The sequence below is a fragment of the Neomonachus schauinslandi genome, chromosome 7 (genome assembly GCF_002201575.2).
Source record: "Neomonachus schauinslandi chromosome 7, ASM220157v2, whole genome shotgun sequence".
In the NCBI taxonomy this organism is placed as follows: Eukaryota; Metazoa; Chordata; class Mammalia; order Carnivora; family Phocidae; genus Neomonachus; species Neomonachus schauinslandi.
Window position 1 is genome coordinate 16,220,950 of NC_058409.1, and position 19,957 is coordinate 16,240,906.

At 39.7% G+C, this 19,957-nt stretch overlaps 1 protein-coding gene across 2 annotated transcripts in view; it reads right to left on the reverse strand.

Annotated features, from left to right (window-relative positions):
- Positions 1-12,828: 12,828 nt before the first annotated feature.
- Positions 12,829-19,957, reverse strand: part of CEP120 (centrosomal protein 120) — a 63,977-nt gene continuing 56,848 nt past the window's right edge. For both annotated transcript variants that reach the window (XM_044916724.1, XM_044916723.1), the window contains exons 19-20: positions 16,767-16,912; positions 12,829-14,250 (exon numbers count right to left, since the gene is read on the reverse strand). In XM_044916724.1, coding sequence (XP_044772659.1) covers positions 14,016-14,250; positions 16,767-16,912 — 381 coding nt within the window. In that variant the 3' untranslated portion in view covers positions 12,829-14,015. The remainder of the gene's footprint in view (positions 14,251-16,766; positions 16,913-19,957) is intronic.

The window sequence follows — 19,957 nt, forward strand, 5'->3', positions numbered from 1 at the left end:
TATATTTTGTTCTTCTTAAATTTATTAAGACTCTTTGTGGTCTAACATGTGATCTATTCTGCAGAATGTTCTTTGTGTACTTGAAAAGAATGTGTATTCTGTTGTTTTTGGATGGAATGTTTTGTAGATATCTCTTAAGTACATCTGGTCTAATGTGTTGTTCAAGGATACTGTTTATCGATTTTCTGTCTGGATAACCTATCCATTGATATAAGTGGGGTGTTCACATCCTCTCCTGTGAGTGTATTACTGTCAATTTTCCCTCTCATGTCTGTTAATATTTGCTTTATGTATTTAGGTACTCCATTGTTGGAGTCCACAGATAATTACAATTGTTACACCCTTTGGTTTAATTGATCTCATTATTATTATGTAATGTACTTCTTTGGGTTTGAGTCTATTTTGTGCAAAGTATTGTTACCAGGGCTTGTTTTTTTTGCATCCATTTGCATGGAATATCTTTTTCCATCCTTTCATTTTCAGTGTGTATGTGCCCTTGGTCTGAAGTGAGTCTCTTTTATGTGCATATAGATGGGTCTTGTTTTTTAAATCCATTTAGTCACCCCATATATGTCTTTGGATTGGAACATTTAGACCATTTACATTTAAAGTAATCATTGCCATTTTGCTAGTAGTTTTCTGGTTGTTTTTGTAGTTCTTCTCTGTTCCTTTTCTTGTTCTTCTTTGTGATTATCAGCTTTCTTTAGTGTTAGGCTTGACTTTCTAATTTTTATGTATCTGTTGCAGGTTTTTGATTTGTGGTAACCACAAAGTTCACAAGAACATCCTAAGTATATAACAGTATATATTAAGTTGATTGTCACTTAAGTTTGAACGTGTTCTAAAAGAACTTCATTTTTATTCCCCTCTCCATGTTTTATGTATGTCTTTTTTTTTTTTTTACAACTTTGTATTTTGTGAGTCCCCTTAACCAATTTTTTATTTTTTTTTAATTTTTTTTTTAAAGATTTATTTATTTTTGAGAGAGCGAGAATGAGAGAGAGAGAGAGTACATGAGAGGGGGGAGGGTCAGAGGGAGAAGCAGGCTCCTCGCTGAGCAGGGAGCCTGATGTGGGACTCGATCCCAGGACTCCGGGATCATGACCTGAGCCGAAGGCAGTCGCTTAACCAACTGAGCCACCCAGGCGCCCGCAATTTTTTAGATATAATTGATTTTACTACTTTTGTATTTTAACCTTTATACTTGCTTTATAAGAGATGGCTCCACTACTTTTATTGTATATTGTATATTTTTTCCTTTTGTAATTTTCTTGTAATTAGGGCTTTTTCTATTCCAGTTAAAGAAGTCCTTTTAACAATTCTTTTAAGACTAGTTTAATGGTGAAAAACCATTCTTGGTGTTGATTTTTCCCTTTCAGCCCTTTGAATATATCATGCCACTCCATTCTGACCTGCAAAGTTCCTGCTGAAAAATCAGCTGATTGTCTTTTGGCGGTTTCCCTTGTACTTTTTTTTTTTTTTTAATAGAGAGAGAGAGACCGAGACAGGGGTGGTAGGGGCAGAGGGAGAGGGAGAGAGAGAGAATATCAAGCAGTTTCCACACTGAGATCATGACCTGAGCTGAAATCAAGAGTCGGACACTTAACTGACTGAGCCACCCAAGCACCCATCCCTTGTACTTTACGAGTAGCTTCTCTCTTGTTGCTTTTTAAATTCTCTCTTTATCTTGACATTTTATTTTTTTTTTTAAGATTTTATTTATTCATTTGAAAGAGAGAGAGAAAGAGACGGAGAGAGCACAAGCAGGGGGAGAGGCAAAGGGAGAGGGAGAAGCAGGGTCTCTGCTGAGCAGAGAGCCCAACTTGGGGCTTGATCCCAGGACCTGGAGATCAGGACTTGAGCCGATGGCAGACACTTAATCATCTGAGCCACCCAGGTGCCCCTTTAATCTTAGACATTTTAAATCTGAATCATGATGTGGACCTCCTTGGGTTCATCTTATTTGGTACTATCATGCTTCCTTAACATGGATGTCTATTTCCTTCCCCAAGTTAGATAAGGTACTATTTCTTAAAATAAGTTTTATGCCCCTTTCTCTCTCTCTTTTCCTTCTGGAATTTCTATAATGTGAATGTTCACTTGATATTGTCCAAGAGATTCTTAACCCATCCTTGTTTTTTTTTTTTTTTTTCCCTCTTTGCTATAAGCTTAGGTGCTTTCCATTACCCTATCTTCCAGATTGCTGATCCATTCTTGTGTATCCTCTAATCTGTGGAGTCCCTCTAGTGTATTTTTCATTTTGGTTCTTGTATTCTTCAACTTTTATTGGTTCTTTTTAATATTTTTTAAATCTCTTTTTTGAAGTCATTCTCTCCAGTTCATCCAGTCTTCTCTCCAGCCTGGTGAGCATCTTTATAACCATTACTTTGAACTCTGTACTAGGTAGATTGGTTGTCTCTGTTCCTTTTGTTTTTCTGAGCTTTTGTCTTGCTTATCTATTTGGCCCACCTTCTTCTTATCTCCTTTTCCTTGACTTTCTGTGCTTGTTTCTATAAATCAGGAAAAGCAGGTACTTTCCTAAACTTGGAGGAGTGATCCTGTGTATGGTGGTCCCCTGTGTTGACTGTGTATGCCTGGTGACTTTGGCTGGCTGGTTGGAGCTGTGGCTGGTGTGAGCTGGGGGTCCAGTCCATGCTGGGGCTGTTCTGGTGGGATGATTGGAGCTGTGATGGGCATGGGCCAGGGCCTTCCTGGGGCCCTCTGCATAAAGGACACTCTGGCAGGACAGCTGAAGCTGAAGTGGGTGCAAATTGGGGTGTCCCAGGATGCTCAGTTCGGGGAGCACCCTGGCAGCAGGACTGGAGCCAAGGTGGGGACAGGCTGGGGTACCCTGGAGTGCTGTGTGCTGGGGGTGCCCCAGTAAGTTATCTGAGTGTTCTGGGGTACTTGGTGCTTATGTCACCTTGGCAAGATAGCTAGAGCTATAGTGAGCACTGACCAGGGGTGTTCCAGTGTGTACTATGCTGAGGTGACCTTGGTGGGATGGCTTGGGCTGGTGTGGGCTAGGGACTCGGGACTCACCCAGGTGGCAGGCCAGCCTGGGCACCCAGACCCTACTTCCAACCACACCATGAAGGTGGAAGGGGGAAGGAAGCTGTGGTGCTTACCAGCTCCTCTGATCCAGAGAGATTTCCAACAGTTCCTCTGCCATTTGGCAGGGTCTTATGCTGGTTCTTTGATATTCCTTTTACCCTTTTAGACCATGGGGTTTTTTGCTATGCCCCAGTGCAGTGAAATCTGCTCAGTATCTCTCTGTGCTGTCCCTCCCCACTGCATTTGGCAGCCTCAGGGGTGCGTGTTCTCCCCGTTACTGTGTCTCCATCTCTCTTGCTCTTTTCTGTGGGGTCTCTCTTCTGTTGTTCTGAAGCTGTTCAGTGAGCCTTCTGTTCTTCTTCGGGAGGAATTCCTCTATACTCCATGGTGTACCTTTGGTGCATTGGTGAAGGAGTTAAGTTCAGGGTGTTCCTCTGCATTTCAATATAAATTTTAGATTCAGTTTTTCAGTTTCAACAACAAAAAACATGATGGGATTTTGCTAGGAATTACACTAAACCTATAGATCAATTTGGGGAAAAGTAACATCTTAACAGTATTGACTCTTCAACCTATGAATATCATGTTTCTTCACTTATTTAGGTAGTCTCAGCAGTGTTTCAGAGTTTCATGTGTGTAGGTCTTTTGACATTTTTGTCCCATTTATTCCTAAATGTTGCGTGTTTTTATGCTTTGGGGATTGATTATTGGTAGTACACAGAAATACAACTGATATTTGTATATTTTACATATTAATCTTGTTGGGTTTTTCAACCTTCTTAAATGAACTTATGAGTCCTAATAGTATTGTTGTAGATTCCACTGGATATTTTTAGGTGATTATGTCATCTGTAAACAGATACTCATATCTTTATAATTTGGATGACTTTTTCTTCCCAGTTTGAGTTATAATTGACAAAATTGTATATAAAGAGTACAGTGCAATGATTTGATAGATACATTGTGAAGTGATTACCATAATCCAGTTACCATATCCATCACCTCACAGTTACCGTGTGTGTGTGTGTGGTGGGGGTAAGAATGCTGAAGATACAGTATTTGAGCAAATTTCAAGTATACAGTACAGTATTATTAACTATAGTTGCCATGCGGTGCATTATATCCTAGGAAATTATTCATCTTAAAATTAAAAGTTTGTCCCTTTGAACATCTCTCCATTTCTCCTAACCCTCAGTCCCTGCTGACTGACATTCTATTGTTTCTATGAGTTCAAATTTTTTTCTGATTTCACATATAAGTGATACCACAGTGTTTGTACTTTTTATGGCTGAATAATACTTCATTGTGTGTATGTATATACACATATACATATCTATCCCATTTACCTTATTCATTCATTCGTTGACAGGCACTTAGGTTGTTTTCATGTTGGATATTGTGAATGGTGATGTGAACATGGGAGTGCAGAGATCTCTGTAAGATATTATTTTTTTTTCCTTTTGATCAACACCCAGAAGTGGGATTGCTAGATCATAGGGTAGATACATTTTTAGTATCTCTTGTGACAATCAGAGAATTTGTGTCCTTCATTTTGTTAATGTGGTATATCACATTTATTTATATTTGTTGAACCCTCCTAGCATCCCAGGAATAAATCCCACTTGACTGGGGTGTATGGTCCTTTTAACGTGGTGTTGAATTTGGTTCACTAGTCTTTTGTTGACCTTTTTTGCATCTAGGGTCATCAGAGATACTCGCTTGCAGTTTTCTTGTGGTATCTTTGTTTTTGCTATCAGGGTTCATGCTGGCCTTTTATAAAATGAATTTGGAAGTGTTTTATTTTTTGGAAGTCTGAGAAAGACTGGTATTAATTCTTCTTTATATGTTCTGTAGAATTCACCAGTGAAACCATCTGGTCCCAGACTTTAGTTTGTTGGGAGGTTTTTGATTACTGATTCAGTATCCTTACAAGTAAGTAATTGGTCTGTTCATATTTTCTATTTGTTCATGGTTCACTCTTGATAGGTTTTATTTTTTTAGAAATTTATCCACTTCTAGGTTATCCAATTTGTTGGCATGTAATTGTTGAGCAGTCTGTTGTGATCCTTTGTATTTGTGCAGTATCAGTTGTAATGTTGACTCTTTGCTTTCTGATTTTATTTGGGTCTTTTCTCATTTTTCATAGTTTAAGCATTTGTCGATTTTATCTTTTTAAAAAAACAGCTCTTAATTTCATTGATCTTCCTTCTTGTCTTTTTACTCTCTATTTCTGTTCTGATCTCTGTTATTTCCTGCCTTGTGCTAACCTTGGGGTAGTTTTTTCTTTTCTGGTTCCTTGAGGTATAAAGTTAGCTCATTTATTTGAGATCCTTATTTAATTCAGGCTTCTACTGCTATAAATTGCCCTCTTAAAACTTTTTTAGCTCCATCCCATACATTTTGGTGTGTTGTGTTTCCATATTTGTCTGTCTCATTTTTCTTTATTTCCCTTTTGACTTCTTCTTTGATCCACTGTGTTGTTTAATTTCTACGTATTTGCAAATTGTCCAGCTTTCTTCCTGAGAGTGATTTCTAGTTTATACTGTTGTGGTTGGAAAAGATACTTGATATGATTTTAGTCTTCTTAAGACTTGTTTTGACCTAACATATGATCTATCTTGGAGAGTGTTCTGTGTGTGCTTGAGAAGAATGTGTGTCCTGCTCCTGTTCAGTGGTAGGTTGTTAATAAGTCTGTTAGCTCCATTTGGTCTGTGGTGTAGTTCAAGTACAATGTTTCCGTATTGATCCTCTGTCCAGGTGATAGACCCATTGTTGACAGTATTGAGGTCCCTTACTATTATTGCTTTGCTGTCTATTTATGCCGTCAGCTCTATTAATATTTGCTTAGCGTATTTAGGTGCTCCGATATTGGGTAAATATATACTTATTATTCCTATATCATCTTGATGAATTGACCTCTTTTTTCATTAAATAATGACCTTCTTTCTCTAATTACAGTATTTGACTTAAAGCCTATTTTTTCTGATAGCACCATAACTACCCCCTGATCTCTTTTGGTTTACATTTGCATGAATTATCTTTTTCCATCCCTCCATTTTCAACCTATTTGTATCCTTAAAACTGAAGTGAGGCTCTTGAAGGCATCGTATAGTTGGGTCTTTTTTTTTTTTTTTTTTTAATCCATTCAGCCATTTTATGTCTTTTGATAGAATTTAATCCATTTACATTTGAAGTAATTATAGACATAAGGTCGGACAATTAACTGTCTTGTTAGTTGTTTTTTTTTATGGTTTCCTTGTTCCTTTGTGATTTGATGATTTTCTGTAGTGATATGCCTTAATTTCTTCTTCTGTGTGTGGAAGTACTGTAGATTTTTGCTTTGACACAAAGCTTACACAGAATGTAACAGTCTGTTTTAAACTGGTAACAACTTTGATCATAAAAAACCCAATCCTTTTTCTCCCCCCCCATATGTTGTTTCTGAAGTCACAATTTACATTTTTTTGCACTGTGCATCCATTCATCAATTATTGTACCTGTAATTATTTTTAATACTTTTGTCTTTTAACCTTTATACTAAATTCTTTATGCACCACTGCTACAATATCAAAATATTTTGTTCCTGGCTGTCTCTAGACGCCTCGGCTATGCCAGTCTTCCTAGAGATTCTTTGTGCGTGGTTATTCTCCTTGTTGGCTCTACGGTGTTGCTATTACCAAAGGAGGTTTGTAATTGGATCCTGAGTCCTGCCAGGGCTATTTTCATTCATGGACAGTTGTTTACCTGTTTTCTTGTAGGGGGATGAAGACTATTATCTCCTACTCTGCCATCTTCTTTTCTGCCTTATCTAACTGGTTATGAACCTTCCATACAATATTGAATGGAGATACTGAGAACAGATACTGTTATGTTCTTGATCTTAGGGAAATTCCTCACCTTTTACCATGAAGTATGTTACCCATAGGGTTTTTATAGATGTTCTTTATCAAGAAGTTCCCTTCTTAGTTTCCTGGGCTTCTTTATCAGGAATGAAATGTTGGATTCTGATAAATGTTTTTTCTCACTTGATGACTATTTTCACTTGTACCCCAAACTGCCTATCGCCATGTTCTGTACAAAGCTTTGGACCCCATGGATTTGAAGGCCACCTTAGATTCTGAGTTTGCCACGTTCCCCTCCCCCACCACCAGCTTTTCGGAGCACAGGCTTACAAACAGGTTGTGTTTCTTCCATTCTTCTCCCATAGTTAACTCTGCACTTTCCACGTGACTAGTAGCTAAGTGGATGGAGTTTATGACTAAGCTGAGCATGTGTTTCCAACAGGTTTGATATTACTCTTAGTATCAAAATACTCTGACTCAATCTGAGAAGAGTCTCTTTTACCTAAACAAGCATTATTAGAGCTTTTATTAATAAGGCTGTGATAGGAAACTTTTCTGTTACCTTAGATGGCTAGGATGCAGTCATCACAGCAAAGGTACAGTAGTGAGTAGAGACAAGAGATGAGGAGAAGAAAAAATGCAGAAATGGTCTTTTGTCCATTCTTTGCTGTTGATTTGTAAAGGGAAGAGGCCCACTGTCACCTACGGCTGTTTACTAATAACAGCAATGGGTATAATCTCTAAGATACCATAAGAGGGAGAACAGCATGAGTCATTAATATGTAACTAAATAGAATTTCATACTAAACAAAGGCGTTCCACAGTTTATATATATATGTAAACCTAATATATAAATATTAAAAATATATATAGTCACGATGAATACCTCAGTTCATCTGATCTCAGTAGAATGGGCAGATTATTCTCTCTCATTTGTTAGGAGGACACGCCCGAGGGACGTGCCCAGGAAGTGCATGTACCGGACGTATGCAGCTGCGTGAATGCAGCCAAGTTCCAACGGGGGCTTCAGGCAGCAACAGACGAGGCTAAGGTCTGCTACTCCTGCGTATGTGCGCTGCTGGATTCACAGGTATCTTGTGGATCTGGACAGTGACAGTGCGGTCCAAACCATAATGTAAGAGGCAAAGAAGAGCAGAGCCAGCTGGTACCTTACAGCCTTTAGAAAGGGAGAAGGTGGACCAAAGGACAAAACTGGGGTGTGAGCTCTTCTTTCTGCTTTTTCTCTTCCTCCTTTTCTTTAGTTTTTTGTGGGTTTTTAAAAGAATCTTTTAAAAGATACATTCTGCGTGTCATTTGTTCCTGGTAAACACACACGCACAGAGAGAGAAGAGAAGTGTGGGTTGACAACAGAGCGACTGATGGAAGGCCACACGTGGGCTGGCCAATACAATTTTTACTGGCAAAAAGAGTCTGTGGGCTAAATTACTTCTGAAGACTATTTATAAAACTATTTCCTATTTGGTACCTTTGTTTTCTGTGTGGAAATTTTATGAATTTCGTTAGTTACCTAAATAAACATCTGTCAGAAACCAAGACAAGACCATTAATCTCATCTGCCGACAATGAAGCTAAGTCAGGACTTGAAATCTCATTCCTCGAGTCCACGATCAGGTGAATACACCAGTCGGCTACACTAGCTCACCCAATCTAAACAGCGTGACTAAAGATAGGTGCTCAATATGTATGCCTCAAGTTCTTGATTTGCCATACTTTGTTCAGGGCATCAGATTTTGCACAAAATCTGAACTGAACTCAAGGAATACAGTACCAGTCTTGCCTGACAATCCAGAATTTCTCTCAAGCAAACAGATGGAAATGTTAGCAACCAAATGTTGCCTTTTCAGGTTACAGGAAGAAGTCATAGCAAGGGAACTAGTTCTTTGATGCTTTAATCCTGTTCAGTCTATTTACTAAGAGGAGAATTTGCTGAAGAAGAGCTTAAAATATTGCAAACCTACCAAGCACAGACTTCCTCAGTATTGGGTTGGCATTCACTAAAATTTACAATAATGTCAAAGTAAGATTTTGCAGTAATATTTCTTTTTCTCTAGCCAAGTTTTAATAGAAAATATTGAGGAAAACTCAGCATTCATCCAATGCATCTGTGTGCTTTTGACTAGTTAACATGTTAATCAAGAAAAGGATTGTGCTGTCCAACTATTAGACAGGTTATTTGGAAAAGAAAAAATATTTGTCTATGAATTTGTGGATGAAGTGTTTCCAAGAAGAAATTATAAATGGGCCTTTATTTTAGTTCTCTCCGGTTCTGAATGACAGGTTTAACATTCTTAGAAACCTTAAGACTATAATGACTACATCTTTAAAAGCCTCTAGGGATCCTTGTACATAAATGTATCAGTCAGTAAATTATTTATCTATAAAATTAATCTTTCTAAACAGATTTCCACTGCCCTTTAATTTGAATTGAGTCTCCACTGAGTCTCCACTTCAGCAACTTCATATCTGAAGAGCCTCCATCTGTAAAAACATTTCTAATGAAAACATGAAGACAACCCCCAGAGAAGCAAATAGAATGAGATGTAAGCATATAGCAGCCTTTCTATAGTTACATTCCTAACAAGAGTGGATTTGAACTTGATGCCAAATTAAGGTTACAGAATACAATCAGTGAACACTCTAGTTCTTCCGGTGTTCGTGAAAAATGCAGGTGCTTATACAATTCTGTCTGAATTTCCCACGTGCACGAAGATAGATGAGTTACATCTTGGTTTCCCTGAGTCACGGAAGCCAAGGGAAGAGGGGAGGAAGAAGCAAGCATAAGAATTGCTCCAGAGCAGGTAGCAGAAAAGGGAAAGCTGGAAAGTCTGGGCTCCAGGGACTGTGTTATAGTTGCCCAAACCCAAGTATCAAAGATGGGTTTACATTTTCACGTTGCACCCTATGAACAATCCAGATAAAGTCAAGCAGACTTTATCCAGCGCTCCCGCACAAATCACTTCATTGCTTGGTAAGACCACCAACTACAAAGCCTACTTTCGGCAACTTGAAATCCATTGTGAAAAAGTCTCTATCCAGTTTATGTCCACGGTCTGGACTGTCTGCTCAATGGAGCATCGTTTGTTGTGGGGTTTTTCTGGTCTTGGTTTTTGCTGTTCGACAACAAGACCTTAATTTTATAAAACACGTGTGTGTTACAGCAAGTTTCAAGGATCCTGCAATTCACCGTTAGAAGTCAGAGTGAAAAAGTAGCCATTAATTTTCAGTAACACTGGATTTTGTTAACAAAGGTACAACATTTAATGAAGCGTCTGATCCATTCCCACTGTCAGGGAATGAGAAGATAGGATCTTCCAGAATGGCCTGACAGGCCACTCATGTAGGAAGCAAGCTTTTTTTTAAATTGTGGCAAAATACATGTACATGAAATTGTCACCATTTTTAAGTGCATAATTCACTGGCATTAAATATATTCACAGGGCTGTGCAACCATTTCCACTATCCCTGATCCAGAACTTTTTCATCATCCTGAACAAATTCTGTCCCCACTCAGCACTCATTCTCACTCCCCGCCCCAACCCCTGGTAATTTGTATTCATTCTTTCTCCAAGCATTTGAAGCACAATTTTTATCTTATTTTTTATTTACTTATCTGTCAGAGAGAGGAAGAGGAGAGAGCATGGAGGGTAAGGGTAGAGAGAGAAGCAGGCTTCCTGCTGAGCAAGGAGCCTGATGTGGGGCTCGATCCTAGAAACCCGGGATGGTGATCTGAGCCGAAGGCAGACGCTTAACCGACTGAGCCACCCAGGCGTCCCAGGGCACAGTTTTTTAAAAGCATGACAGTGCAACAAAGAAGTCGACTGCAGTAGGACCTGGGTGTTAAAGTCGGGAGAGCCTGTTTTCTTTAGCATCTCCATCGTAGCTAACTTTTTATGGCTTTTGACTGGGAGACCATACACAATCTTTTCTTATTTCTTTATGGATACAACAGCTATTGAGTGCCTGCATGTGGCAGGCGCTATTTTAGTCCTGGCATGTGGCAAGAAGTTAGCTGGACCTGTTCTCCGTCCTCCCTGACCTTACTCTGTGGTTAACCACGCTCCTCATTATTGCCAACCTTGGCAGAACATGGGGACGGTGTGCAATTCTGGTAAGATGCCAGGGGCCTTGTACCAATAAAGCATCGCCAGCACCACGGGAATGCTCAGAGATGTTACGGCAGAACATTTTTCACCTTTCACTGTTAGTGCTCATCCCTCCTTTGGTAGGTAATTGATAGGAAGAGTGGAGCTATCTTCTTACTAGACCGACACACGTTAACACCGTTATTTTGGCCTTCTGCATCTCTCTATCCCTTCATTCAACATGTGATAAAACGTTGTCTACCATAGGAACTGCTTATAGAAAATTACTTCAGATTTTCTCTTATTTCTGGTTTTAAATAGAGACTTTGGGATTTCATTTATATGAAATGTCCAGAATCGCCAAAGCCACAGAGATGGAAAGTAGGTTAGTGGTCGCCAGGGGCTGGGCAGAGGGGAGAATGGGGAGTGACTTGCTAATCCCTGTGGGACTTCCTCTGGGGATGATGAAAATGTTCTAGAATCAATAGTGATGATGGCTGTACGACCGTGAGAATATACTAAAAACCCCTGAATTGTATCCTTTAAAAAGGTGAGTTTTACGGTTGCGAATTGTATCAATAAAAAGAATCAAGTCAGCTATTCCGTGAAGGTGGACACAGTGGTAGCGAGAGGCCAGATTTTACAATTCTACACGTGGCTAGCAGAGGTCCATTCTTCAGACTGAAAGAACAGGCAGTATGTTCTGGGAACCGAGAACTGGCATTCAGGCTGGGCAGCATCTGGACAGAGCAGTGAGCGGGCAAGAAAGTCACATGGTCAGACTAGACTGTTCTCTTCCCCGGATGTTTGTGCGGTGCCCCAGTACGTCCTTAAATCAGACTCAAGACTCCCCCGTCGGCAAACAGGAACCCAGGTCTGCTCGAAATTCCTGGGCTGCAGCGGTGAAGGAACTCGCCAGGTCTCCTGACGGGGCACCACCTTGACCTGGTCGACCTGCTACACCCTTCGCACGCAGCAGGCACCAGCCTCAGACGTGCAGACTCGGCTTCCTCCATGTCAAGGAGGCACAGACATCTTAGAGGTAAACTTTACTTCACCTGAAAATATCCGGCGAGAGGTCTGCCGTTAGGTGTAGGAACGAGGAAGCCACCTCACTGAGCGGCGCCCCCCCTTCATTCACCTACTGCGCGGACGCTCAACTTTCCGACCCCGAGAGGAACTTCTCATTCGCACGAGATGGCCGTTGCCGAAGGACCACAAAAAGGTGGTAAAATTTCACAGGTTCCCAATTTTCAGACCTATGAAGGTAACGGGCAACGTATGCCCCTCACAACCCAAACCACAAAGCGACGCGGGGCGCCGGTCACCGGCCTGCCCCATGGAGAAGCAGACGTAACCGACCGCTCAGGAGCTCACTGTGGCAAAGCATTCGGACTTTTACTGGTGAAGTTCCAGAGCCAGAAGACGGCCTTACAGGAGGCGAAGTGAACCACACACCCGATGGGAAACGTCCTTTCTGCTTCTCTAAATCTGAGGCCCCCTCTAGTGTTGGAAGAGAGTCACGCGCAGCACGCAAAGCAAGCGAAGACACAGTGCACCCTATTTCCCCAGGGGCCTCCCCAAACAAAAATACCTCCGGTCCATGCGTGTGGCAGGAGAATCAATGAGAGAAGTGTCTAACCATAATTAATATTTCACATTCCTGCTGTGATTCACAGAGTTGTTAGCCTCAAGTGCAGTACTTTCCTTCTCTGTCATTTACTGCTGGGTTGTTTTTAGAAGATTAACACTTAGCTATTAAGGAAACAAAACAAAACATAGAATGCGCGTAGGGGCTTTATTTACTTTCCCAAAAAAATACACCTCCTTGAAAACAACAGAAAATTATTTTCATGTTTCCAAACTGCCTATTCTGCTTTTAGGGAAGTTCTCGGTAAACGCTATATATTTCCTAAAATATCCTTAAATTTATTATATTTGGGAATCAGAAATTTTAAACTACCTATACCTTAAGACTCACCTAATCTGTGAATTTGCTAACAAACTCTGGAGAAGGAGGTGGGAAGTGTTGCCCTGAGGGCAAACGCTGGCTGCGAAGAAGACAATGTACAGGAATTCTCAGAAGTTCGCAGGGAAGGAAGGGCACTACATAAATCCAATGACTTCATCTTGAATACTTTAAAAACCAACTGATTAAAATTAGGGGGAGTTAAAAAATAGTCGTTTTTCACTCTTCTTTCTCAGCAGAAGCCTTTGTGTCTTTCTGCCTGTTACATTACAGAGGTTTTGGGTTAAGAACAAGCATTACTGTTAAGGGGAAAATAAAAAAATCCTTTTTCAAGAAAACAAAACAATACAATCTTGGGCACGAGTGGGCAGGCGAACACCTCTTTAAACTTGCGACTTTCATCTTCCTGAAAGTTAGGAGCACAGTGAAAATTTGGAAGTTCAGTGGGTGTTGAAACAAGTTTATTCTGTGTTAACTTTATTTAAATAAATGCCCAGTTTGTCATTCGGGAGAGCCTAGCGCTTCTCTGCATTGATCTTGCTTTCTGTTTTCAAACTTGTCACTTGCAAATGTTACAAGTTAAAAGCACAAGCTGTCTAAAGTAAATTAAATAAAACTGTTTACAATTGGCCTCAACTTTCGAGATAGCTGTATTCAAATGAACAGGACGCAGCATTTTTAAAGTGCAACACATACTCTTTTGGCTCAACGTGAAAAATTATACAACTGGAAATTACTGCAGTCATTTCTCTAAGGGCACATCTCGTGAAAAGCTGTTGTGAAAGTTAGCTATGAAATTATAAATTATGAGAAACACTGAAAAGTCATTTAAAATGAGTATATAAAATGCAATTACAAATAAAACCAGAGTGGGAGAGGTAGCATAAAGTAAATAAAATCAAATAAATACTGTACAGTAACATACAAAATTTTGCTTATAAAAAATTGAAAACTGGTTTTAAAACATCCATTTTCCCTTCTTTCGAGGGGTTTACAATGAAATTAAAATTTAGGCCTGGAGTCTCTGTAAAGATTTTCCAAATGTTATTAATTACTGGCATTGTTTTTTGCCAAAACCTCTCTGATCTGTCGGTCTAGTTCACTTATTATTCGATCCTCGTGATTATACACGCCCGTCCTCATCAAAGTATCCCTTTCTTCTATGAGTCGAGTCAAATAATCATCCAAACCTTCTTCCAGGGTATTGCCACGTGGGCTGTCCATTTTTCCACTCGCAATCTCTCTGGAATCCTGGTACTGTTTCTGTTCTTGTTGCCTTAACCTGAGAAGTCAAGAACAAATGCCACTCTAAGCAAGGCAACAAGTGCTGTTTTGGTTTTTGATTTTTTTTAGTTAACAAAACACCGTTTCAAAAAATGATTTAATGGGAAGTTATGTCTGTAGCATTATTTTCAGGAAGATAACAAAAACCAGCATTCCGCTTGCCTAGCCAGAGTCCTCATGCTCATAAAAGACAGTTTTGAAAACAATACTTGTTTTTCTAATTATAAAATAGACACAAACTGTAGCAGTTCTAGAAATACACACACACAAAATCGTGATGATCTTACCCAGAGATAACCAATCTAAATAATAATTTTCTGTATTTCTTTTCAATTAAAAATGTGTATGTACCTTAAATATTTTTCTAAAAAATTCATCAATTTTTTAGTATAAAGGCAAGGCTGTATACTACTTTTTTCCCACTTATAAAATGTTTTCCTACATCTTTCAGTGTCTTCTAAAGGGCTTCACCACATTCCTTCACGTGGAGGTACCCTTCTTTAATCACCCTTTATTGCTGGTCTTTAGGTTGTTGGTAAATCTTTGTTTTTGTTGTTTTGAATAAAATTTCCTTAAGTCATTCAACAAATATCTGTATGTACCCAACGGTGCTAGGTGTTGGGGATACTGCAGTGACTCAAGAGGAAAACTCTACTATTACAGAGCTTTTATCACCAAGTGTTCGTAGAAAGTGACACTGTTTCCATGTGAATGCCTGGTTCAGACGGCATGTACCTTTTAAGATTTTGTATGTTTGTGACGCCTCATCTATGAGTCAGAGAAGGGACAGCAGGTATCAGACTGGGACCTGGGTGTTTCCAGTGGAATACTGTTAATCACGTGGCCTTGCGAATGTTAAGTATACTTACTATACTTTCCCCCAGTGATTGTAACAGCAACTTTGGACAGCGGAGTATGTTTTAATTGGGTATGTACAATTAAGAGATAACTTCATACTCCTTTATGCAAGTGGCTACAAAAATGTTTTAATTTGCAACTACTCCTAAATTTTATCTTTATAAATGGGAAGGGTGAAGCAGTTGAGTCTAAGCCCCTGCTTCTGAATGGTCTTCAGGATAAGTATGCCCATGAGGACCAAATCCACTTCTGAATTTATGCAGAGTGGGAAAGACGCAGAAGAGCCAGTGAGGAGAGTCCTGCACTCACAGACAGGGAGGACTTGGCCCCAGAAAGGGTGTAGGACTGTTGATGGTATGTATATACTTTGGTTTGTTCATATGATCCCTTAAGATTCCCCACAAAAGAACATGAAACTGAACTATCCAGTCCAAGATGGACATCAAACATCTCCATCTGTTCTAAGAGAAAAAAACCTAAGTAGTCAAAGCACTGTGCTTTGGGACTCGGGTGGCAATCAAGTGGTTAATCGGACAGGGGTACAAATTAGAGCAATCCCTGTGGATGTTCCCTCTACTTTAATTCTTAGAGCTTTCTTGGACAAAGAGGTCCTGTATGCAAACTAGTAACATACAACCTCAAACTATGTATGAGAAAGCCCAGCCATTTTCTTGTTCATCTGTTGATGCATGAAGGATACACAGAATTTTTACACCAGTGATAGACGGTTCCTACTGCATCTTTACTAAAATGCAAATCACCAATCAGGCTCACAGCAGAATTTTAGAACCTTGTAGCTGAAGAAACTCACAAAGTTAACAAGGGAAACTTGACAGCCCTGACTGACACTATCTCTGAACTTCACCTGCACACTCTTGTCACTAGGAACCTGCGACTTTGTGGAAGTGTTCTGTAGAACGTTCCTTCTTATACTGAACTTGGTATGTCGCCTTACCCTTTCCATCCGCTGGCTACGATTCTGTTCAAGAGGGGCACCTACTTCTCTTTAACTTGGGAGCCCTCCAGATACCTGAAGACAGCTATCTAATGCTTTGTCCTAGAGCTCTCACGTTCAACTTCCCTCTCTCCTGACCGCCTTTTTGGTCACATTCCCCTGGAAGCTCTCTAGGAAGCTGACTGACCTGAAAACGTGTTGCACATCGGTACGAACACCCAGGAGTGGTGGAACCAATGCGGAGTTGTGAACACTTCTACCAATGGCCCTGTGAGAGCCACGTCACACTGCTGCTAGCGGCCCCGTGCGCCCTCCCAGCCTTCCTCACATCAACGGTCTGCTCCTGTCTTTCCCATCACTTATGAGGTCTGCCTTATAATTCATACAGGGGACTCTCGGTTCTAATGTACTCAGTGGTTTAAGTCCTTGCTAAATCCTAATTTATTAAGATATTAACGATAAGACTCAACTTTGCACAATCTGCAAATCTGATAGCCAAATGGCTATCTGCATTTAAGCCGCGAAAACCGTGCTTAGCAAACAGCAGAAGCTTAATACCTATATACTAAACTAAAACCACAAAAAAGAAAAAAATACTGTATGTCTATGACAGCAAAATTTTAGAAGGCAGGGGTCATGTTATTTATAACCTCTTCCATGTCTATAACACAGTGAAAAAGGGAATTTTTTGGTTATTATACCTGTTCAATTCATTTCTGATATCCAACAATTCTTGTCTCTCGGTCTTCACCGTATCTTTTTCCTCAGCAGCCAGGTAACGGAGCCTCATCTGTTCCAGTTCTTCTTGCTGTTTTTTAAGTCGAGCCATTTGACTTTCTTGCTCCCGCTGCAAAGAAAGAAACAAGCCAGAACTCGAATGTGAGGAGTAAATATATTTTGTACAACCTTGACTTGTGATCATAATCCCGCTAGACAGGACCCATGACACAGCCCTGCGCTCTCATTCCAAGACGCACACTGTCTGGAAAGGGCCAGGTTCTCTCGAACAGTCCCGTCTTCTTGCGGCCAGCCACAGCCGTCCAGGGCGCAGTCCGTGACTGAGGTTAGCGAAAGACCGTAAGAGAACCCGAGGTGCAGGCAGGAAGAGTCTGCTGGCAACACAATGAGTTGCCACAAGGACCAGTGGCAAAAGCTTCTAAGAAACGGTTAATTATACAAAGATACACCGCGAAAAACCGAATGAACGGTCTCTGCACTGGTCACTAATTCCTCGTCCACCTCAGGTCATCATACACCTTTCTACTCTTTACATTCACACAAGAACCCGCACATAGGACAAACTGTCTTTAAAATAAATGTGCAACCGTCCCCAGAGTGGATATCCACGATTGAGTCAACCCCTCTCTCAGTCACGGATGCGTCTGGTACCACAGGTGGGGCTGCAAACACCCCATCATCGAACAGAGTCAGCTCGTGGTTCTTTGCACAGATTTCTGTAGGGACGGGTGCTCTGCTTTCGTTAGGACCGAAGCCCCAAAGGGGAGAGCTCTATCAGTAGGTATATGTCATCCTCTGTTTTTCAACATAAACTTTTGAATAACGGTAAACAGAGTTCTTACACATGATAAGTGTACAGAGTGGTAAGATTTTACAGAGCAAACTACTCCATGCAGATCATGAAACAGAAGCCCCCTGTGCTTCCTCTGACCCACTAACCACCCCTCCTTTCAAGATAACTACTGCCTAATTTTTTACGCCACAAATAAGACGTGACTGCTTGAACTTCACAGAAATGGAATTCTAGGTATTACTTCACGTGTGGCTTCTTTAAGTTAGCATTGTTTTGCAGATTGATTTGTATTCGGTAGAGCTGATGATTGCCGTTACTGCATAGTATTACACTGGATGAACGTACAATCTTTTCATTCCGCTGCGGAGGGAACTCGGGGTTAGTTTGAAGTTGTGTTCTCTAACGCTGATGTAAATATTACTGTACATGTCTACGGGCTCATGTTTGTATGCCTTTCTATTGGGTATATACCTAGGATTCAAACAGAAGGGCCATAGGGTAGGAGAAATTCAGTATTAATAAGCACTGTTTTCAAAGTAGTAGTACTAATTTATACTTCCCTATGAGCATTCCAGTGCTCCATATTCTTACCAGTACTTGGTAATATAATTCTTTCTGCATTTAAACCATTTTGATAGGTTTATGTGCCGGTATCTCGCTGTAAATTTATTTTGCATTTTTTTCCCAAGACTAATGAGGTTGAACACGGTTTAGTATTTAAACGGCATTCTTCTTTTGTAAAGTTCCTGCTCAACCATGTGGCACTTTGCTCTACTTGGTTATGCATTTTTCCTTACTGATATATTTATGTATACCTTATATAGACAGGGATAAGTCTTTTGTTGGCTATTTAAATTGCAAATATTTTCCACTAGTTTTGTCTTGCCTTTTCATTTCTGTAATGGTGTTTCTTACTTAATTTTAACATAGTCCAAATTTATTCTTTTCTAGCTAGTGCCTTCTATGTCCAATTTAAGGAATTTTTTGCCTGCCTCAGTCTTGAAGAGACTCTTGTATGAAGATGCTCTTTTATATCATCTTGAAGCTTCATTTAGATCAATAATTCATATGCAATGGGTTTTGAGTATGTGTGAGATCGTTTCTTTTTCCCCCCCCTATAGAGCTTCAACTGACATGGCAACATTTACTAAAAAAATATCCTCTCCTACTGCTTGGCAGTAACACCACCCACGACTCTCTAACCTGATCTATTTCTCTACCTTTGCATTAAATCATACTGCCTTAATACTGTAACTTTTAAAATAATCGATCTTGATAAGTGATAGTCTATTTTCATATAAATCTGTTTCTATGGCTGGGAAAAAAAGGCCCCTGGGATTTATGATTATGCCTAATCTTCAGATCACCTTGGCCAAAACCATTATCTTTACAATACTGATTCTGTCATCAGTGAACACTGTTTACTTCTTCAATTATGTAGGTCTTACTTAATTTCACTGAATGTTTTATACTTTTCTATATACTAAGGGTAACTAGTATTTCTTCTTTTGAGATGTTATTGTAAATGGCAGAGTTTTTAAATTCTCGTTTTCTAACTGGCTCTAGTATAGAGAATTAACATTGACATTTGGTTTCCAGCAAACTTGCTAAACTCACTAATTCTAGATCTTCTGTAGATACTTTCTGGTTTTCTAAGTGTGTCATCTACAAATAATAGCAGTTTTATTTTCTCCTTTCCAACTAATAAACCCTTTTGATTTTTTTCTCCTTTGTTTTCTTAAGGTGGTAAACCACCATGTTTGCTTTTGTTTAATAAACCCTGTTGTGATTGTTGTAAGTGGTTTATCAATGTTCCTGGGACTGTCCAATTTATTTTGTTCTTGTAATGTCCTTGTCAGATTTGGGAATCAAGATTATGCTAGTCTCATTTAGAAAAGAGGAGTGTTCAGTCTTCCTACTTTCTGAAACAGTTTGTCTACAATTAGTGGTATTTCTAAACTTTTTACTAAAATTCAAATGTGTAGCCATCTAGGCCTAGAGCCTTTATATGAAAGTTTTTCATTACAGATTCAATTTCCTTAACAGCTATCCAATGAATATTTTCTATTTCTTCTTGTGTCAGTTTTGTAAGTTCTGTTTCTCAAGTCTACAGAAAATTTTTATTACCATTCTCTTACCTCTTTCAATGACTATGAGATCAATAGCCCTGTGTCCCCATTTTATTCTTGATGTTGGAAGTTAGGGCATATTCTTTTTGTCCTTGAACACTGCCATGAAGGACGTCTTTTCAAGAAAGAACGTTTTGCTTTGTTGATTTTGTTGTATATTTTCCCATTTCCTTAATTTTTATTCATCCCTTTCTTCTAACTGCCTTAATTTCTTATTCTTACTGACCATCTG